The following is a 23,984-nucleotide window of genomic DNA, read 5'->3' on the forward strand; positions in this document are numbered from 1 at the left end:
GAAATGATGCATTCAACGAGGCGCAGCCTCGATGAATGGATGAAAGATTTCATCTTTCACCGAATGAAATATTCTGCCCATTGCACGAATGAAAAGCATTTATTATTTGTTTTATGTAATGCCTAAAATAGATCCTTGTCATTTGATGTTTTATTAATTTAGAAACAAGAGAGAATCTGCGATCGCGAGAGTGCTCACTCACTGAGCGCTTTACGCTAGCACGATGTTGCAGACACACACTCCAAACGAAAGTGTTTTACACCCGTAGTGTGCCGGGCTCTCGGCGTGCATGCAATGGAGCAAATCGTATGGATCCAAAATTGCACGGTAAATGGAGCCACACTCGCATGGGTGATGATGTCATAGTGAATTAGGCCGAATGATCAATGTCAAACAACCAATCAAATGACAAGGATCTATTTAGGCATAATATAACATGTTCTATCCAGAAGGTCAAGATGCGGATTGACCATGTGGAGGTTGCTTGTGTTTTGTTTTTGTCTGCTTGTTTATTTTTAGGTATTATGGGACTGCTCAGAATTATAATGTCATCATATATTCAAAGTTCAGATGTAACAGTAGATTTAAGGTGCAAGCTATTCTGCATTATTTAGTATATACATGTAGTGTATGTGAGGCTTTGTGTTGGGAAGATTACATTGTGTTCACAATTTTATGTATAGGAGACATAACATGACATACTGACATTTCAAGGTTTCATCTGTAGTGCAAATGCCATCGAGAAAACTGCTTGATATTGATTCCACACTGAAATGAATGTGATGGGTGTGCCTCTTAGATGCTTTCTTGTGAAAATCAATATTTCCGCATTCTTATTTTGGGCTACTTGATTAGAAAAGTTTACAAAACTGAATGATTCTCTTTAAATGTTACAAAAATGTTAAGCATTGAAAGTGAGTAGTTTCAAACTGAACAACATCTACTGTGTATGTGCAAGCGTACATTAGGTCAACATATGAAAGTGAATGTTGATTGTTGCAGTATGAGAAATTCGATTTGAAATCTTTCTATCATGTAAACCTGTACAGTATGTCCCCCCCCCCCCAAAAAAAAAAAAAAAAATAAATAAATAAATAAATAAAATAAAAATACGATCGGAGTTTTGCATTGATAACTTCAAATATGATGAAACTGTCCGAATGCTATTTCAGGGTCTTTCGTATCCGGGCAATTACCCCCAGAGGGCAATTACCCCCCGGCCAAATACTGGTTGGTGGTAAGGTTAGAGTAAAGATTAGGGTTAGGGTTAGGTTTAGGGTTAGGAGTTTGGGTTAGGGTCAGGGTTAAGTTCAGGATTAAGATTAGGATTAGGGCCAGGGGAAGGGTGCAGGGTAATTGCCCAGGGGGTAATTGCCCTAGACCCGAATATAACATCTTAGCTATATTTTGCAGAAAACCCCATGTTAGGTGGTCACAGAGATACAATGTATGTCAATCGTTGTGGAGCATGTCATGGGTCTGATTCTTCCAAGTTTTAATAGCACTTGGATGCTTTTGGAACTGCAGCACAATGGACAGAACTTAGAGGGAAGGGACTCCTGACATGCTCTACAAAAACCCTCATTTCTCTTTGACCACTTTAAGCAAATTGGGGTTTGTAGGTAATTTTGTTATAGTTTCATAATGTGAAATTGTATTTGGATTGTTTCACTGTTCTTAAAGTTATCCTTACAGAGGGTCCCATTGTAATATTTTTGGGACATACATTGTATAGTACATGTGTACAACTACACTCATGTTGCACATGCAAACTCTTAAATGTGCCATGTACCGTACAATGTGTGCAAATCATTTGCAGAAGGTAGTATTTCATCGGGTAACAAAATTTCATGAAAAAAAGCATACCAGAGGTACTATTCTCTTCAAATCCTTACATTGTTGATGAAGCCTTGGAATGAGTTATTTGTCTCTTAGAAGCTAACTGTTACTTATTTATAATTGTACAGATGCAGGGCTTTTCCCAGTGGCCGCGGCCACTTGTCCGGCCACCAAATTTCTGAAAGGGCTACATATATTTTGGTAGCCCAATCAGGCACTTGTATACATATGGGATACAAAATGGATCATTATGTTTCTGTTTATATCAGGCCAATTCATTTCTTTTTCTTGCCATTTCAGATTAAAATATTTTAGTGACCAGAGGGAAAAAAATAGTGTGGAGCCCTGCAGATGTTTCATACAGTGTACATTTATGTACTCTGTACACACATCATCTGGCTTTTGGTTGTGTATGAATGTCTGGTATTAGTGGTTATGGTTTTAGAGGCTTTTTGTTTTGTCTATGCCCTGGTGGAAGTTGTTTAACCATTGTATGTAATCTTCATTGTTTTACTCTGTATGACTGCAATAAGTATGATGTAATCTGTAGTGTAACTCCAGCGACTATCCCACAGTGACTGAGAGAGAAAGAGAAAGAAAGAAGGAAAGTGGCACCAGTGTATTGTATCAGTGTCTTTCAGTATAGGAGACGCGGAACCTGAATACTAATATTTATGTTGTAGTGGATGGCAATGAATGGAATACCAGGGAATATTGGACAAGTAATAGTACATCGTATACAACATGTACAACCAATGTAGGGCATGGACTGGTCATTATTACATGTACAATTGTAGTGTAGTCATGTTGTAGCTCTGTGGTATAGTACAATGTATAATGAAATAACTTACTACATTTTATTTGTAGACTCTGAGAATATAGTTTTAAAAGTAATTTTAGTATAGGAGTGATGATTGTGTCCCATTATTATTTTAAATACATCAAGTTACATCCAATGAGCATAGTACTTTTTTATTAGACAACTGGTACATGTACTGTACAGTGTATATTATGCATTTTGTTTCGACATATGTACACAATGTTGTATTGTATGAGTGAATCTTCATCCTGGTACACATGTATAAATACTGTACATACCTTTTACTTTCTCTCTCTAACATTGATGCAAAAGAAGTTTCATTCTTCTACATATACATTTTTTCTCAAATTCTCAAATGTTTCATTTCAATGATATCTAACAGTTTTGACAATTATTCCTGATAGTGTTGACTGGAAAAGTCTTACAAAGTGCTTCTCAAAAAAAAAAGTTAAAATACAAGTTGTAATTGATAGAATTACACAGAGATATCCTGTTTGTGCAGACACATAGATCCCTGCAGGACACTTCAAAAAACATGTGGTTGACATTACAAAGACGACTCCTGTACATGCAGGCAGCTGAGAGGAAGTTTTATGTCTTCATAAAGCTGAAATTGCAAGGAAATGACAGATAAAGAGACAGTCCCGTTACAGCTTGCGAGTTGGATCATTGATGTGGTTTATCAAGGTGTCTTTCAGAGCTTGGTGACAGGGAACAATCTACCCACAAACCTAGCAGAGTGAGCAACCACAGGGTATTACTCAGAGTTGCTCAAGTCTGTTGCCAGTAAATAGGACTGTTTCATTGTGTTTGTCATCCTAAGCATACTGTCTGTCAACACTGATTCTCTCCTTTTATGTTGCTATTGTCGGAAGGAATGTGTAATTATACAAAGTCAAGACTACGTTGTAGCTTACACTTTTGTAGCTTTGCACTCACCACAACTGGGTCAGCTAAATCATGGTGCTGTAGACCTCACAAGATGTAAATAGTATTTTTCTGAAGTACAATGTACAATGGTAGCATTATTTGAGAAGTACAACTGGCAGGCATTATGCTTTTCTGTAGTTTTATGACTTTAATGCTTTTTCATTTATTTCACTGCTCTTTGAACGTTGAAGTGAAATAGTATCATGGTGTAATAACTTTTCGAGTGACTATGTACAGTTAGAGAGATAGAAAGTTATCAGCAATAGAAAAATCACTGAAAGGAATTTTGGATATTGAGATGTTTTAGAATTAGACAAGGTGGGGTTATGAGACTGACTGCTATCATAAGGAACTCTTTCACCAATGGGCTTCTTAAGGAACCCTTCCCCCCCCCCCCCCACCCTCTTTTTTTCTTTTTTGCTTAATATGTAGCTCTTAGGATCTGTGTTGTAGGTTGGCAATTGTTTGCATACAGGTGTGCATGAGGCGGTGAAAGATACCGTAAAGCAAGAAATTTTTGCGGCATGAAATTTTTGCAAATTGGAGCCTGCAGCCTTATTCGAGGCATGACATTTTCAGAAATTGCCACTGGCATTCAAGGCATCTAATAGTGAAGACAATCTATTTCGTGAGCATTTTGATTTTGTGAATCTTGGCTCTTGCAAAATTTGCAAAATTGAAATGCTAGTAAAACTTTCTTGTTTTACGGTCCTATTATTTTGAGGGCTTCTGTGTTTTCCTGTTTTTCCTGTTTAATATTTTTATATCCTTTTTGTTCATTCCTTTACATGGATGTGTGGGCATGAGTTTTAATAATTGTTATATAATTCTCATTCTGTGTATGAAATAAACATATCACAAGGGATATATTATTGTGTATCCTTGTTCTCATTGAAATTTAACTTGAAATATGAAATGAAGCACTTTAGAAATATATATCAAATCGTTAAGTGTGAGCAGCATATTTTTCTAGTTTGACGAATAAAAGAATAAAATCAAATGCATTCAGATGTTTGTGCATGGAATGTTTAATATTTTTCATATTGAAGAAGCAAGCACGGAAATCCTCTAGCTTTCGTTAGCACATACTAATTCAATATTCAGTGAGCATCACAATGTAAAAACCATTTGCACACATGTCCATGATTTAACAGTTTTAAAGACAAATGTAATTCAAAATTATTTTAATTGATTGGCATTTTGTTTGAACTGTATTATTTACAAATATTGTAGGTCATACCATTAGGTACCGCATGTACTTGTTCAGGTGTGTACGTACATACATTGTACATGTACAAGTACAGTGTATGCCCATTGTGGTGCACTAAATGTGAGAAATAAAGTTTACACTATGGTACGTATATCAGCTGTGAGGGATGTGTCAATAATTCACAAATGTCATTATGCACATACAGAGAATGCCCTTTAGATAGTGTAGTCCCAGTAATGCCAAATGCATTTATGGCTGAATGCATTGCCCCAAAAAGGTTGTCCATTTAGAGTAGCAAAAATTTGAATGTTGTATGCGGCAGGTACAGTATTGTTGGAAGACTACATTTACATGTATATGTACATTGTATACTATTGTATACAATGTACATTACTGTACAGGCTGTACATGTATAAGAGCATGACTACAAGTGTACATAAACTGTTCACTTTGATGCAATCACCTATTGGACACTTGCAGTCGAATTATGGATGCCTACAATTGTATGGAACCTACATTTTGTAGACATTGTCTTTCAATTTTAATTTTGTTATTTTTGTGGTCACAAAAGGCAATATTGTGGTGATCAAAGTGAGTTTATAGCTTTAAGTGTACAGCTGTATGAACTTCTAGATGAGTCGTTTCAAACCAAATGTAAAATGCGGTTTCTTATACTGTACTCAATAGGACAATGTGTGAGGCTAAGTTGAGAAATCTTGACACTGTTTGGTTCCATTTGCATTGTAAATACCGGTACAATATCTCTGGTTAATCTCATCAAGAATTTGTTATTAAAATACATGCATTTTCACTACCCTTCTACTATGCTACATACGTACACGTACCTTGATACATCTTTTATAATGTATCCATAACATACAGGATAGAGTTCATTGTTGTTATAACTGGGAGAAACACAGTACATGTACCTGAAAGTGATGGGTGATTTGACAAATTAAAAAACATAAGAACGAAATGAGTTAAAATATCAGAGATATGCTACATGATCATTATGAAGGAGGTACAGCTGTACATGAATGACCTTTCTGTGCTCATTATGCATGCGTCTCGTGTTCTCTTCACAGTTTGGGAAGCAGCGGGTGATGGTTGCCCTGGAAACAAGCAATGATGCCCCCAAAGTGGAGGTTGAATCAGAGGATGAGGAAGAAGTGGTCCAAACACGACTCATGAGTAAAAATGGTAAGCGGTCATACTGTAAAACATGATTTATTCGCGGCATGAAAATTTCATGAATTGGAGCTGACGACCTTTCTCACGGCATGAAATTTTCGCAAATTGCCACTGGCGTCCAATGTATATTGTGTAAGTAAGAACATGTGCATTCTATTTTTTTGCGAATGTTGCGGCTCGCAAAAATCGTGAAATTAATATGGACACGAACATTCCTCCTCTTACAGTGAATTAGTTTTTTTTAAAAGAACAAAAAAAACCACACCCCCCCCCCCAAAAAAAAAAAAAAAATGGCGCCATGGTGTGGGAGATAAACAAAAGTACAGTGTAGTACAGTCAAGATCCAAAAACCAGTATGTTTTCCTTATTTCCCAACTTTAAATGATAATTGCTACTTGCTAGTGTATGTTTGTTTGTTGGGGGGGGGGGGGCAGATTACTGGGGAGAGTATTATTAGCAACTTGCTTCAATTGTAAAGTCAGAATTTGCTGTAGATGCTTTGCCTCTAGCCACATGGCAGTTCTGTGACAACGTGAAGGCTAACATCTTCATGTCAGAGTCTAGGTACAATCCGATGTGATAGCAGCAATGTAGGAATAGGTTGAATTTCACTCCTTCATGTTTAAAAGAGGATGGAAAATTTCAGTTAATGTGACAGTCTGTGCAGAAGTCTCTATATTGTTATAGATTTTAAATACAGTATGTATGGATAGTGTATTTGTCATAATTAGGATAGATCCCTAATGCAGTGAATATGTCAAATTCAGTCTTTGCACCCTTTGAACAGTAGCCTAGGAACTTGAATGTTTGTGTAAGACAAAACAAAAATATAACAACAAGCAAATACCAAAACGAACAATTTCCATGTGTGTATTCATGATGACTGACCATACAATGTAAAAATAGGGGTAGCATAGCACTTTTGTTCCCATGTACTGAACCCATCAACTAGCCAAGATATTTCAATGAGATTCTATTCAATACTCTGAAACTTTGACAAAAGTCACTGTAAATTAGTAATACAATAAAAATAGTATGATTTCATAAACCATTTTTACACAGTTTAATACAGGACAAATGCTATTGGCAAATGAAGCATAGAAGTAGGTATAATGTGATGTTTCCACAGGCTCAGGCCTCAGGTTAAGCATGAACGGAATTTGATAAGCAATATTGTGATTTGTTCTGTTTTTAGCAATTAAGATATATTTTGCTATTTTGTAATTAGCTAATCAAGGTCCTTTTTCTTTTCAGTCATGTCTAGACAAGGCATGCACAGCCTGCGTGCCATCTTTCTGATTCATAGTATGTAAATAGGATTCCATTCTATGACATGCCTCAAGAAATGGTGGTAGGCCATTATCTGTGTGCACCCAGTATTACAAGGAAAGCAACAGCCAGCAACTTCTAGTTAATAATTTCCTGTCTCAAGTGAATACACGCTGCACATTTGAGATTCTTGCAATTACTTTAAATTTATCCTGAGTGCTGGAGTAATCGGGAATGTGCAGCAGACATTTTCTGCATTAGTGTATTTATTTTATGTAGACCCAGTAAAATGAGTGATTAAGCCTTCATCATCATGTGTCCTAATATAATATATGTTGAAACCCCACTCACCACATACTATACATTGTGTGTACAGCCCTGTCACATTACAGTACACACATAATATACAGTACCTGTATGGGAGTGAAGGTATCCCCCCCCCCCCCCCCCCCATTTCTGATTGATAATGGTTTATTGGAGCAAACATGCAAAATAGTAGCCCGAAGGCTAAATTATAATGCATCACATAAAAAACGTATAAATTACATCAAACAACAGACATTATATAAACATTTTAACAATAACAAAGACACCACATTTCCCTATGATTGATTCAATGCAATGTAAAAATTCAATAAATATATTATACATATCATCTGTTAAAAAAAACCAACCTCATCAACCATTAACACTTTAATACTCAAATAACTGTGTTTGCATTCATTTTTAACTGAACTTAACATCAATTCCCCAAATCCAATTACTCATATCAGTTATTACAGAAAACACAAAACAAAAAATACTTTACAATACAAATACACAAACTAATAAATTATTTCTTATTGCACGAGCACCGTATGATGTAAATTCATGAGGGCGAGTATACTACTCATAAAATTTACCTGTGCATTTAATGGCAAAATGCGATCTCTATCTTGCATTATAGAGGGTGATCACTGGTGGGTAACAAAAATGGGAAATCAGCAGGACTAATAATGTACCAGTATGTTGTGTGGGCTTAATGGTGTGTATTTAAAAAAAAAAAAAAAAAAAAAAAAAAAAAAAACATAGCAGAAAAAGCAAGTGAAAATGCCAAAAAAAAAAGAAAGAAAGAGGGGGAGGGAGTGCAAGTGAGGTATTGAAAGAGAGAGTGTGAATACCAAACTCTGATCACCTGTGTTTTTGTTATGATGTAATGTTTACAGCGTACCCAATCTGTAAATCTACATAGACCATCAACACCTCATCTCACAATAACTATATTTCACCTATTTCCCCCATGTAAACACCTATTTCATAATCTCTACCATCTCCTCCACAATACAACTCCATATACAATCCAATCCCATAACTAGGAAACACATTATATCTCAACATAATACCACCATCTAATTCACATAAAACATCAAACAGTAAAGGCATAAATTCATAAAATGAGCATTAACGTGAACATATACTGGCAATAAGATATATCATAATTGATAAGAACTAAACAAATGAAGACATCAGAAAGGTACTCAATGTATACCTAGTGACTGGCTACTGAAGTATGTAAAGAAACAGAAGCTGGGATATTTTGGGCATATTATAAAACACAGTGGGATGAAAAAGAGAGTCCTTATGGCCCAATTCCCTGGAAAGCGTAGTAGAGGGAGACCCAGATATAGATGGGACAGAACGGTGAGGGAGACATTTGGTTCTATGGAGAAAGCAACTCGAATGGCTCAAAACAGACGTTTGTATCATGCTGTCGTGAGGGAAGGTACGCTCTGACAAGAGTATGCTGCGACGACGACAACGACGAACAAACAACATGATAATTACATCATAAACAACAAATCATTCAATTATACACCGTGCATATTCAACAATCTCGTGAGGTATGGGACACAACTGTTTCGATAGCGGTCAGTTTTACACTTTGGTTCAAAACACAGTCGATTGTTTCTTAGACTCCTCGATAGATTTGCAGGCAAAAACCATTGATTTGACAAATTTGATTTGAAAACCTTCCGGGCAAACTCTAGACACAAATACTGACGTCTTTCCTCAAGTGACTGAAGTTCTGCGAGTTCTAATGCTTGGGAATAAGAGAGATAATTGTACGACAGAATTATTCGGAGTGAACGTTTTTGTACTTTCTCTATTTTATTTCGTTGAGACTGAGTTAAAGCACTGTGCCAGACAGGGCAGGCATATTCAAGCAAAGGTCGAACAAAAATTGCATAAACAGTTAACAAATCTTTCCTGGCAACATTAAAAGTCTTGAGAGTTCGCAACATAAACAAACGTTGATTGGCTCTGGAAACCATAGAGGCTACTTGAGAATCCCATTTTAAGTCATCCTGGACAACAACACCAAGAATTTTTATGTGTTTCACATTACTGAGTTTTTGGCCACACAAAGAAACATTTGGTTCGGGAACATGTACTTTTGAGAAAGAAATTTGGAGTACGGAACATTTCTTTGGATTCAATTTGACATAATTGTCATCACACCAATTTTCGAGGATTTGTAGAGAATCCAGCAAATCCCTACTAATTTCGGTCGGAGCCTTGTGGCTGTCGGCAACTGACATATCATCTACATATTTCCATCGCATAACAGGTTGGTCGCGGAGGGCGTCATCAACAAGTGATAAAAAAATCAACGGTCCCAATAGCGTTCCTTGTGGCACACCTGCTTTCACACGTTGCCAAGATGAGAGCGTCCCTTGGTAACGTACACAGCTCATGCGATTTGTCAAAAAGTCGCATATCCACGGGATGATAGACGGACGGGCGCCAAGGGAGACAAGTTTTTAAACAGCAATAGTATGATTAACCCGATCAAAACCTTTTGAAAAGTCCGTGCAAACTACCGTTGAAACATTGCGGGGCACTTCAGCGTTTTTGACGAGGTAATTGATAAGATCTACCATGTAGTGGACTGTTGAAAGACAGGGACGACTGCCGTATTGTTTCATGTCTAAATTTCCGTTGATATCAGCGAGGAGGGCCTTTGATATGAAGAACTCGGACACCTTCGCGAAATGGTCAGTTAGTGAGATGGGTCGTAAATTCTCAATGCTACGGGATCCTGGTACTTTGGGGATGGGGGCTATAACGGCATTTTTCCACTGCACAGGGACAACATCAGCATGGTAAGACGCGTTGAGAATTTTACACAACGGCTCGGCAAATTCAACTGCAAACTCTCTGATTATACGAGCAGAAATTCCGTCTGGCCCGCTTGCTTTCCCTACTTTTAATTTCAAAAGCTGTTTACACACTTCCCATGGTTGAACGGTGATGGGCGGGGTGGGGGAAGGCAAGAACGATGGCAATGCTTTGGTGTTGATTTCAGGGATGTCTATATTCACATTTACAAAGAAATCGTTTATTGCAGCGGCAACACCCTCAATATCAGTGGATTCAACTCCCTCAGCTTCGACACTGAAAACTGAAGCTTTTCTATTTCCAGTCATGATCTTTAAATTCTGGTACCAACGGGATGGGTTCTCTTTCTTCAGTTTTCTTACTCGCTCAACATAAAATTTTTCCTTTTGAGCTTTTATTTCACGTTGCACTTTATTTCGGAGAGCTTTCCACCTAACACTTTCGCCGCGAATGAAAGCTGCTTGCCTTTGATGAATCAGAGCTTTGATATATGGAGTTATCCATGGTCTATCAGAAGAGTGTAGTTTTATTGTTTTGGTGGGGAAAAAATAATCAATCCTTTCACTTAGAGTACTATAGAACGCGTCACACATGGACTGGACATTTTGTGTCTCCGAAATTTCTGGCCAATCATGTTGTACGATCCACTGACCAAAGCGCCGAATATCCGAGTCTCTCATTGGCCTAACCATGCGCTTCCGAAATCGAGAGTTATGCGCGATATGAGCGGGTTCTTTGGGAAGCCATAGCACTGTCCGGTGGTCCGAGGAACCGATTGGTGAAGATATCTGAGGTTCATTATAAAACATTCGGACATTGGTGATAATCTTATCCAAAATGGCTCCTTGTCTTGTTGGTTTATTCACCACTTGAAACATTTCGCTGCCCTCGCAGATCGGTACAGTGTTTAGATGGTTTAAATCGCCCAGTAAAACTATTCCAGCGTACGTATGTCTGGTCTTAATCAAATCAATGGATGTAGTAAGGTAATCAATCAGTTCTTCTTCATGTTGATTTGCGGGCGGGGAATATACAGCTGCAACAAATAGAGAACTGACAGCGCGGGGCAAGCGGTTCGGTCTAAGATGAATCCAGAGCACCTCATGATGATTTGGATCTGGGAGAAATTCAGGGACAGTAGGGTTGAGATCCGGTTTAGCGTATACCGCTACTCCTCCACCTTTACGTTCTTGACGTGATTTAGTGAAAACTCGGTAACCATTCACTGCATAACTTGACTCAGGTTGGTCTTTAGTAAACCATGTCTCCGTAACGACGCTTATGTCAACATCAAAATCGCGAATCAAAACGGATAATTCATCTAGTTTATTATTCAAAGAACGTGCATTACACAGATGAAATGAGGGAAGCACGACGGAACTTTTCTCTGTTCTTATTGGAAGAAGAGCAGATTTCCTCGGGGGAGAAAACACTTTGCATTCGTGACGTTGGTGAGAAGCAGTGACAGATATAGGTTGCCGAATATGGCGACCCCCTCGGCGACCGCGATGTTTTTGTATGCCAAGATGCTTGATTCTGGCTTTCACATCTCCAGGTACGAGTAGTGCAACGTTTGTTTGATTACGTAATGCGTGCAGTTCAGATGCGGTGTATTGTGTGAGAACCGCACTTGACTTTGGCTTTGGAATATCACACGGAGGTACCGGTATCAAGCGGGTCTTTTGCAAGGTGAACGGCCGAAGCGTGGCGCACGAGAATATCAATGCATGGACATACAGAACCACAGCAAGCTCGAACAGAAACGTCAACATTTTCACCTCCATAGTCACAAAATGAACTCAATATTAAAACTGCAATACGAACCAACAGCGTCCTTGGATTATGTTTCCTCGGATTCCAACGTAAAAGACACACAAGACTGACGTATACACTGACAAATGACAAAAAAGAGAGGACAGCTTCCCTCGACTGGCGCAGCTAGGACAGCGCCATTGTCAATTCATAAGCTTTCAGACATTATTTTCTCCCTAATTTGCATGAATTAAGATTTTCCTCCACAAAGACATCATAGACAAGAGTACCGTGGTATCATACAAGATGAAATCATTAAAGGGCAAGTCCACCTTCATAGACATGTGAATTGAGTGAATGCAGCAATATCAGTTGAACACATCAGTGAAAGTTTGAGGAAAATCAGAGAATCTGTTCAACATTTATGAATTTTTAAAGTTTCTGAGCAGTCACTGGTAGACGAGATAACTACTGCAGTGTATGATGTCACATGCATGCAATAATAAGGAAAATTTAAAGAGAATTCCACAAAATTTCATATTTTGAAAAAAGTACACAATAGTACATATGTAGAATTCTACCTTGACTTGTTCCTGACATATGTTATTGGTAATATTATTCCCCCTGCCTTTAAAAAGAGGCAAGTCAAGAGCTCATTTACTATGCGAGAAAAGTGAAAATATTTGAATTTTCTTTATGTAACAGCTACATGAATGGAGAAGTTACTCACCATCTTTTGCTGGACAGATAAAGACTCCTACATGCTGTAGTTGTAATTTGTTTAATGTTACATACCATTATACATTGTAGCTGGGTGATGGTGGATGTTACATTGTTATGAAAGTTTCAATCTCGATAATGTATGCACGATGTTTGATTGTTTCACCAAGTGCAGTGTAGGGTGATGTGACATTCACATTCAACACAACCTGACAATGTATAAAATGACTCTGTGGTGATCTTGTGTAGTCATAGAGCATGCAAAACTATGCTGTATACGCCATATTTTATTAAAGCGAGTCCTAATTTTCGCAAATCGGGACTTCCCCATGATATCGCGAGTGGTTGAATTCGCGATCGTGAGGTACTGAACTGAATGGAGAAATGTATACATACGGTAAGTCACATTCATATCGGGATCAGTGTCAATGTTTTCGTGTGTCTTTAATTTCGCGAATAGCACCTGCTTTGCGAAATTCGCAAGAATAAAAACCTCACGAAATATTTGGCGTATACAGTAACACATTGCTTATTATAGCAGGTAGTGGATATTGCCTTTGAAATGTGTGAAACCTTGGAGAGAGGGTTCCATGATGAACGGGCGTGATTGGCCAGAAGAGGAGGTCATATAGAGATTTGAGGTCATACAGAGATATGGACAATGTTGTGGCATACCTTTAAAAGATCAGTTTGCTATTTATAACACAAAGCTGGGCCATGTGCCAAGCCATGTCTGTAGCATCCAACCATATACTGTACACCAGGTAATAATCCAGGTCACTGTGCTTTACTTTATTGACAGAGAGCAGACCTTGCTTTTATCTGCCTTCAGCTGACAGTAGCCCACTGCAGTAGAGCCTTTCACAATACTGCACATGCTATAGCAATATATTTTATGCCGTGGGACATGTAAGACAAGTTAAGAGGTGGTTAATTTGTGATCAAGAACCATAGAGAAGAAATGAGAAATAGTACAGCTGCATGATCCATTTTTTTTTTTTTTTTTTTTTTTTACACATGGGCTGCAATATGTAATATTATGGTTGGCAATAATTTTATGCTTGTTGACTTTGTGAATAGGTTTTGCAATATTCATGAAACTAAAATCTCTGCAAAATATTGCATAAAAAGTACATACATTTTTTATCTCCCTGTCCCATCTACTGTAGTTTACAAGTTGTACAGTATTATCAGTCTACATGTACGTAGCTTTGTCTAGACAGTGCTCATCTTGTATAATTGGAGCGTGACTGCACATTGTGATCAACAGTTCCCTTTTGCAACATCTCTTTGGATTGAATTCTTGTTTTTGCACATCTCATAAACATCACATTGTCAGACAAAGATTATTCATGCTCCACATAGTACCTTGAAAGCAGAGGCAGCTGACTGCTTGTATGTTTGTTTGTTTGTTTGTTTGTTTGTTTTTGTGTGTGGAAGGGCATTTGCAGTGGGAAGAATCTGGGGCTGAACCCTCTGAAAGATACAGGTGTATATGCTGCCTTGTGATTTTTGTTGTAAATATTTTTTAAAGAGCTCCAAGCATAGTGGCTTTAGCCTTCCCTCCTCCCTCCCTACCCCCATCCCCCCTATTCCACAGCTCATGGCAGGCACAAAATCAAACATTTATTTGTTGAATTAAATGTATGCTGTGTTTCTTTCCATGCCTTGTTTTCTTCAGTGCAGTCCAGATCATAAATGTACAGTCTGCATCAATAATTTTTGACTGAAACAAAAGAATGTACAAATGAATGCTAATTTGCATACAATGAATGTGTATCACTGCAAAGATACTTGGCCAGATAAGACTCATGTAGACTTTATATACCGGTACTTTCTTTTTTGAAAAAAAAAAAAAAAAACAGGGGAAAAACCCACAAATATAATACCTATGTTGTAAGATTTTTGTTTCTGAAAATTCCAATAATGTAAGCAACACCATGGTACGTGTACAGTGAGGCACACTGTATACGCCGACTATTTCGCGGTTTTCGCTATTTCAGGTTTTTATTTTCGCGAATTTCGCAAGGCAGGTGCTGTTCCTGAAATTAAAGACACGCAAAATAATGACTCTGATCCTGACATGAACGTGACGCACACGTGTACATTTCTCCATTGAGTACAGAAACTCCACGATTGCAAATTTAACCACTGGCGAAATCGTCGGGAAATCTCGATTCATGAAAATTTAGACTTGCTAAATATATGGCGTATACGGACTACCAAGATAAAGATTGCTCATAATCATTACACAGATTAAGCAAATTCATTCAGCATAGTAGTTGTGAAATCGAGACAGGGCTAGCAGTATCTGTCACAATTCACTGGCATTACATAAAATCAAAAAATTCCCAGCAATGTTGGTGACATGCACTAGTTAGTACAATGTATGGCAAACATCATGCCTTATGTGGATGACTGTGCAGTGGCTTATGTCTGTACATGGATGGTTATCAGTGCAACTTTTGACCTTTGAGTTCAGGTTGGAGCATCACATGGGACTAATTAACAGGTCCTCACAGCTTTGGATGACTCCTCAGAACACACTGGAATATTGATTGTCCTTTCTAATTATAGGAATTGATGTAGGAAAAGGAAGGTCTGATGGATTTGACAGAGGGATGTGTGCGTAATGCATCTCAAAAAGAAATGCTATCAACATTCTAGCTTGGCAATCACATCTTCTGGGTGTTCAACTAATCATAGGATTTTAACCCTTTCCATACTAAATTCTAAAATCCCCATAGATTTACATACAAATGCCACCAGGTTCCCGTGTGGAATGGGTTATCAGAGCCTTTGTGAGATTAAACTTGGTTCTTAAGTCTTTACAAAATTGTGCAAATGCAAAGTATAATGGATTTCAGAATGTATGCAGACGATTGAATAGTGCGAGTGTCACTTTCAAAACAGTATTAAAGATTTAAAGTGAAGATCAAAAGGCAAGACAGGAGACTACCCTACAAGGATTTAAGTAGTGGGAGGTACAGTGTAATTAATGCGTTGAGGTGCACATACAATCTTTTTGTATTTCATATTATTTTAATCTCCTTGAACTTATACTGTCCACTGATATCAATGATTTTAGATATATCGTATCCCATAAATTGCAAATATGGTGAATTTTGTCTCTAGGGATAATAATTACCTCTCTTTCCTTCACCATATTTCTCGATCATGAATTCATCCACTCACAAAGTTGTCTTCCAAGTCCCAAATCCCAAAATGCTGTTATGGTATTTGTGAAATATGTGGTGTACAATTGTACAATGGTAATTGTGGGCATAGCGTGTACAGTGTAGATTGGAATCTGTCCATCTGTGTTTCCCTCTTTGAGATGTCTTTGCCTCCATTCTTCACCCTTCAGGTTCCACTCTGATCCACAAAGACTCCCCCAAACACCTTGCAGACGGCATTAAGGCTGAGGCTAAGGGGCTGCGCTACAACCGATCCTTTGATACTTTCCGCAGGGAGTTTGAGCTGGCCGATGTCTGCTACTTCTGCAGGAAAGGTGTTGAGGTAAGCAAATGGAAAGAAAGTAATTTCATGCGATAGACAAGCTTCCTGATGGATTCTAATGTACTGTAGTTGTACTGATATTTCTCTATTGTAATCACGTGGTATGAATTGGACCTGCCAACTACTTGTAATTGTGTCTTTAATGGTAAAATGCCTGTTCTGGTATCAGTTGTAACCATGGCAAACACTTTCAAAACGATGGGGCGACTTGGGGTTGTTATAGAAATCATCTGGACATTGTGCATGCTTACTTTGAGTAAACTTCAGATAGAGCACTCTTTTTTTTAGGATTAGATTTATTTCACAGTCAAATATATGCATGTTTCAGTGTATCACAGCTGTACATGATTGTAGCTCCTGTGCCAATTATTTTAAACTCACACTCTGTTTATCCAACTTCATGATTTATTAGGCTTTTCTCCTTTTTTTTCTCATTTGTGCCATTAAATTGAACATATTAGCTACAATATTTCAGTTATTAGATTAGTAAGTTCATATAGTTTATGTATAAACATGAGGCTCGGTACCATCACTGTAATTGGAATTGCATGTTTTCAGCGCATAGGGACATTTTCACTTTGTGTTATGCACTATATAAGCACTGTCAATTATTATTATTATCATTAGAAATAGAAGGCACCCATAGTGTGGTACTCTCAACTTATTTTTCAGCTGTGAAAAGGGTCCTACAGCACTAGAAGCTGTTCCCATCCATATATTTTCACTCACATTGCACTGACCCAGTTTATGAGGAGTGGTCATCTGTCTACATCCGACCAGTAAGGTCACATAGGATATTGGAGTTGGTGCTACAACGTAATTGTGTATGACTTCTCAGCAGCCTAGAAAGATTTGATTGTTAACCCGTTGAGGATGAGTCCCGAGTACACTTGAGCAGGTGTCTATGGAAAATTCATGTTGTAGCAAAATCAGTCTGTCCTGAATGGGTTAAAGGGTAGAAACACTGTTGTCTGCTTCTTAAATGAGTTACAAATCACATTCTACATGTATCTCATTTTAATACACATTCTTACTCACAGCAAAGCACCATACCAACAGATCCATGGTGTATGATGTGTACTCTTTGAATGAATGTCATGAAATGATAAAACATGGAAATGGGGTTTCCTCTTTGTGGTGTATTACCATTTTCCTGCCTTTATTCCATGTAAAAAACTTCTTTCCTGTATTCTTAATAGAAAAAAAAAGTTGCCTATGCAAAGTGAAAGAAATCTGTGCTGTAATACCAGAAATTTTCATAATGCATGAAAATTTTGCAAATTTTGTGACATACCAAGATTTGTGAAATTATATTGTACATGTTAGGTTTTGTCCACACAAGCTATTGAATGCCAGTGGTGATTCATGAAAGTTTCATGCCATGATAAAGGCCGCCGGCTTAAATTCATGAAAGTTTCATACCATGATTGTATCCGGTTCTACAGTATTCAGTTGGCTTGAGTTCATATGAGAAGTCCATGGAGGTAGAGAAAGAACATATTACAGGACAGGAAGGAAGTATCTGTGTTTGTGTTTCTAAGTGATGTTTGCTTCACTTTCATTTCATTTCATTTTGTTTTCTGTCACAGGCTATAGTTGAGGATGAGGTTACCAAGAGGTTTTCAGCAGAAGGTGAGAGTTTTATAAATTATTGACATATACTTAATCTTTTATATAAGTTTTCTTTTTGAATAAGAAAGCTGTCTATATAGAAAACAGGTACCATTTGAATGCAACAAAGATTTCACATTTAAGTGAGGGCGAAAAGAACAAAAAAAAATTATGAGAGTTAACAACTTGATCATCACATTACTTGAGTAAAACAAAACACTTATGATGTGAGCTTTGAAAAACAGAGAGCCATCAGAAATGCTTTGTATTATCTTTATAGGAAATTTGTGTCATATGGCACATATGTAGTTCATAGAGCTGTAGCACATGTACAGTACATTGTATGTAAGGATGAGTGGTATAATGAGCATCATTAGAATGATGAGGATGTAATAAGGTGTTTTTCTCCCATGCCACCCATGATATATGATCACTTGACATTACATCTTATTACCTCATGAATGGAGGAACATGCAAAGTATAATTATCTCAAAGTAATTAATTCATTAGCAAGGGAGTAATTTGTATTTGTCTAGAAATCATATGAACCTCTTGATAATATCCTTGGAATTAGCAAATGGTTTGGGAAGTATCGAACCCAATACATTTTTGCTTAATTTTGTTTCTTCTTGACAGAAATTGTGAATAATTTTTCGTTTAATGGAAAATTATAGAAGTACTACTGTCTGTCAATATTATAAAAAGACAGATTCTCAAGAGCTGAGAGAAAATGAAGGAGAAAATGAAGGAGTATGTAATTTTTAACAGCTGTTCAGGAGCAATATGTAACTCACTCCTGCAGATTATAAATTCTATGTATTGTGGAGATATGTAGTTTTGGCTACAACTATTGATAATGTGCGTTGTCCTATGTGGTTGATTTGATCACAATTAGAACTAGAAATGGAATATGTCTGATTATAACATAGGCAACTGGCGGTATGCCACACTTAAACCCCTTTCAGTAACTCTTCTGGCTCAGGCCAGGCCCGAGCTACATGTAAGTCATAAAATAACCTGGCTGTGTCCTCTACCGGAGCGCACATTTAGTTACCATGGTACATGTAGTTATCCTCCATGTGACCGAATTCGTGAATGGGTCATCATAGAAGTAACGCGGCTCTGCTTTAGTTACTGAACGCAGTTTTTACTGCATTGGCCAAATTAACTCGGGCTAGGAGCTGACCAAAAATACATGAGTTACTGAAAGGGGTATTAAAGTTGAACTCATTTTGTTAAAGAGGTCAATATTTTAAGGTTCCTTCATTCAGCCTTTGGTTTCAAGTACTTCTCCTTATCTACTCTCTGTCTAGCTGAGGATTTGATAGACCAATGTACAAATCAAAATACACAAATATTGACACTGCAATGTTATCTGTCACTGTGTAACCTTTGAGTTTCAGCTAATCACCTGTTATCAGCCTCATGGCTCTAGGCAAGGATAAAGATGATTCTTTAGTGGTCCTTGGTTAGAGACAAACTGGTCCTTTGTCCCTCAGAAATTTTCTCCAAGTATTATGCATGTCTGAATGGCTTTGATACCAAGGTTCAGTGAAGCGGGTGATAGCTATAATATTGAATAATAATAATAATAATAATAATAATAATAATAATAACTGTGGATTTATATTGCGCAGTTTCTATGAAGCATACTCAACTGCGCATAACAATAAGATGTAATCAAAGAAAAAAGAAAAAATTGAAGAGGGATTATTCTGTGCATGGCTCTTTGATATCAAGAAATCTTGACAATTCATGTGGAAATAGTACGTAATGAAACAGTCAAAAAGGTTATAGACATGAGCTGAAATATTTTGTTCTTGGATGTTTTGGACACTAAATAGTTTGCAGTTTATATAAGAATGCTAATCTCTATAATTAGTATGAATTTGATTAAGTATCTCAATACATATTTGTCTTTTGTTTAACAGAGCTTGGATCATGGAACTTATTAACAAGAACAAGCATGCGATACCAGTACCTCAGGTATGTTTGACCTATGACCCTTGGCTGTTATTAGAATGTCATTATCTACATGTACCTTAGGATTAACTAAACTTGAAAAAAGTAGTATTCAAATAAAAATAGTTTTAGTTAGAATATTTTACAAGGAGTGATAACTTGCAGTCCACCATGAATAGAAGAGGAGGATAACATGATGTGACTACTGTAGAGTAAGATGTTGACATGGCTTAAAATTATCACAAATTGGAGCTGACAGCCTTTATTGCAGCTTGAAATTTTTCACAAATTGTCACAGGCATTCAATGCCTATAGTGTAGACAAGAACTTTCACATACATTTCAATTTAGCAAATCTTGGCATTCATGGCAATGAATTGCACGCAAACATTTCCTTACCACACAGGCTGCCATAAACATATGATAGAAATCAACTATAGAATTAGTGATAACTCTTCATAAAACAGGGCCCAGGTTTTACAATATGCAGATTGAGACTAATGTACTGTACATAACCTTTTACAGTGAAGTGGCCACATGAAATATGGTGCTACCACTTGTTTCTGAGAATTCAGTGATAATGTTGTATTCTTAGGGTAGATTTCAAGGGAGATTATGATACCATTCATGTACCACTGCAGAAATCAAATTGTGGGGTCTTGTTATATAAAGCTTATTTAGATTTTTACTGCATTTTATGTAATGAATTTGGCCTGCTGTGAGAGGAGTGTGCTTTCACAGTGAACTGATAGGCTCCAGTAATTTTCCTGACGTACATATGATTTTATTTTGTATGCTGTTCTCTCTGTACAGTTTGCGTCTAACGGTCCTGTGGTTCATTGGTTGTTTATTCCGCTATTGCTTCTTGCTTCCATTGAGGTGAGTGGTTCATTGTATAGCATTCTCTCTTTAATTCTTTCGATGCAAGGGACTTTGACAGTTTGTACAACACTATGGGGTTTTCTTTGCCAATCAGCACTCACAACACACTAAGGGTTAACAGTGCTCAGTCAGGGATAAGCCACGGGGCAAAGTCTGTCTACAGGACAAATAATGATGTCCAGAGTAGTCAGCAGTTGGACACAAAAGGGCAATGTGATTTATATTGACTGCAGCCAGTATATTTATTCCTTTTTTACTTTTTCTTTTCTGCAGTATTCTAAATATGGCAATTGTGGTAGAGATGAAAGAAATCAAATTTACCGTTAAGTTACATGGCTGTTCTTGGTTAGATTTGCATCAAACTAGATACATGTATCTTATCAAAGTTATCAGATGAGGCAAATACGGTCAGGTTTAAATTTACTTTGATGTAATCTTCAGTTCAAATTTGCCCAGTGCACTATAAAGTACCATATACAGCAAAACAATGAAATCTGTTTAAAATCCTCTGCTCCCATTATTTAAAAGAATCAAGTGTCTTTAAATTTCACTGTAGAGAATCATGAGATTGATATATGTGATCCTAGCTTGCCCATTAGTCATGGAAACTGAAGCAGCATCATACCAAATTTTGTGGTATCTTGTTGACTATGCAGATAAATATTATTATAAAATGGGTTCAAGAATGTAGCCAATTGGAAGCGCTGAAATGAGTCACGTGTGCGTGCATTATTTTCTTCAGGTAAGCACTAAGAAGAGTCTCTCTTCCACCTCCCTGTCCTGACGTACGTCACAATGTTTTACACTAGCAGTGCGCACTCAATCAGTTGTTACAAGTGCGTCACGCGCTACTATACGCGCTGTCAATCCTGTAAACAACTTCTAGTTCGGGCCGCGGGCTGCCACAACAGCCGGCGGCCTTTCTTGTGCATAACAGTACGTGGCGTACGTATACTCTTATACGTACGTACAGTACTAGGTGAGTGTGCGGGATTTCCGAGTGCGACGTGCGTAAATGTTTGGGACGAACATCTTCGGACATCTTGACTTTTGAGCGAGTGCTACATGTAGCTGACTGGTATTGACCCACAAAGGTACGTGAATAATGCTGTTAGTTTTCGACCCATTTTATAAAACTAATGATGCACAGGATTATTTCGTGGCGTTAGTGAAGGTGCGGCTCACTCTCGAGTATTGACAACGGTTGCAAACATGCACTCGGCTGCGCCTCGTGCATGTCGCACCATTGTCAATACTCTCGAGCGCGCCGCACCTTCACTAACACACTCTATCCTGTGCATCATTAGTATACTATTCATTCCATGCTAAAAGATTGGGACTAAGATTTTGAACTTTGAACTGTGGACGCACTGTAGTCCTTGAAGTTCACCGTAATTGGTGTCACAGTTAGATGCAAATGTGGAGTAATCTAGAAGCAAGATAACAGCCCTGGAGCTACTAGTCCCTGTTTACATTAGCACATTGGGGTCCTGTTTGAAAAGTGTTATGTAATGCATATGAGCAGGTCTATTTTGTGTCCTGGTATGTCCAAATAGAAATTCACACTACACTAGTACTGTATACACCAAATATTTCACACGGTTTTTATTGTCCCCGCCGAACGAGTTCGAGCAGGGGACTATGAAACGGGCTCCGTACGTGTGTGTGTCCGTGTGTCTGTCCGTCCGTCTGTCTGTCTGCGTCCGTGTGTGATCAAAATGTTCAATTTGCTACTTCTCTGTCATTTATGAGCCAATTTTGATTCTGTTTGCTTTATATGATAGCACTACATGGGAGCTTTGAAACTTCTACACAGAATTTCAGTTGTGACCTTTGACCTTGACCTTTGACCTATATTGTACATTTTGCTTCAAAATGCTACTCCTTCGCCATTTCTAACCCGATTTCGATTCCGTTTGCTTTATGTGATGGCACTAGGTGAGGGCTTCAAAACTTCTACACAGAATTTTGACCTTTGACTTCTTTGACCTTTGACCTTGATTTTTGACCTTTATTGTACATTGGCTACAAAATGCTACTCCTTCGCCATTTCTAACCCGATTTCGATTCCGTTTGCTTCATGTGAAGGCACTAGGTGAGGGCTTCAAAACTTCTACACAGAATTTTGACCTTTGACTTCTTTGACCTTTGACCTTGATTTTTGACCTGCATTGTACATTTTGCTACAAAATGCTAAGTAAACACTCCTTTGCCATTTCTAACCCAATCTCATTTCCATTTGCTTTATGTGATGGCACTACAGTCTAGGTGAGGGCTTCAAAACTTCTACACAGAATTTTGACCCTTGACTTCTTTGACCTTTGACCTTGATTTTTGACCTATGTTGTACATTGGCTACAAAATGCTCCTCCTTTGCCATTTCTAACCCGATTTCGATTCCGTTTTCTTTATGTGATGGCACTAGCTGAGGGCTTCAAAACTTCTACGCAGAATTTTGACCTTTGACTTCTTTGACCTTTGACCTTGATTTTTGACCTATATTGTACATTGGCTACAAAATGCTACTCCTTCGCCATTTCTAACCCGATTTCGATTCCGTTTGCTTTTTGTGATGGCACTAGGTGAGGGCTTCAAAACTTCTACACAGAATTTTGACCGTTGACTTCTTTGACCTTTGACCTTGATTTTTGACCTATGTTGTACATTGGCTACAAAATGCTACTCCTTTGCCATTTCTAACCCGATTTCGATTCCGTTTGCTTTTTGTGATGGCACTAGGTGAGGGCTTCAAAACTTCTACATAGAATTTTGACCTTTGACTTCTTTGACCTTTGACCTTGATTTTTTACCGATATTGTACATTTTGCTACTAAATGCTACTTCCGGCGGGGACATATTTTACGCACCGCGTAATTTCTACTTTTCCTTGTTTTCATGAATTTCGCAAGTCAGGTGCTATACGCAAATTTAAAACATGCACAAATATTGACTCTGATCCTGACATGAATATGATGTGCATGTGTACATTTCTGCATGCAGCACTGTACTCCACAATCGTGAATTTTACCACTTGTGAAATCGTTAGGAAGTCCCAATTCGCAACAAATTAGACCTACTGAATGTATGGCATATACACTAGACATTTTATGTTCACATTCCT

General features: G+C 37.7%; 1 protein-coding gene across 1 annotated transcript in view; it reads left to right on the forward strand.

The window, feature by feature from the left end:
- The window catches only part of LOC139712158 (glycerol-3-phosphate acyltransferase 4-like), a 41,324-nt gene that overhangs the window by 3,317 nt on the left and 14,023 nt on the right, over nt 1-23,984 (forward strand). The window contains exons 2-6 of the mRNA XM_071623995.1: nt 5,885-5,999; nt 16,258-16,409; nt 17,999-18,041; nt 19,952-20,006; nt 20,795-20,860. Of these exons, the coding sequence (XP_071480096.1) occupies nt 5,885-5,999; nt 16,258-16,409; nt 17,999-18,041; nt 19,952-20,006; nt 20,795-20,860 (431 nt within the window). The remainder of the gene's footprint in view (nt 1-5,884; nt 6,000-16,257; nt 16,410-17,998; nt 18,042-19,951; nt 20,007-20,794; nt 20,861-23,984) is intronic.

Source organism: Diadema antillarum, unplaced genomic scaffold, assembly GCF_040938485.1.
Source record: "Diadema antillarum isolate AM-2024a unplaced genomic scaffold, OU_Dant_1.0 seq00001765_RagTag, whole genome shotgun sequence".
NCBI classification, from domain to species: Eukaryota; Metazoa; Echinodermata; class Echinoidea; order Diadematoida; family Diadematidae; genus Diadema; species Diadema antillarum.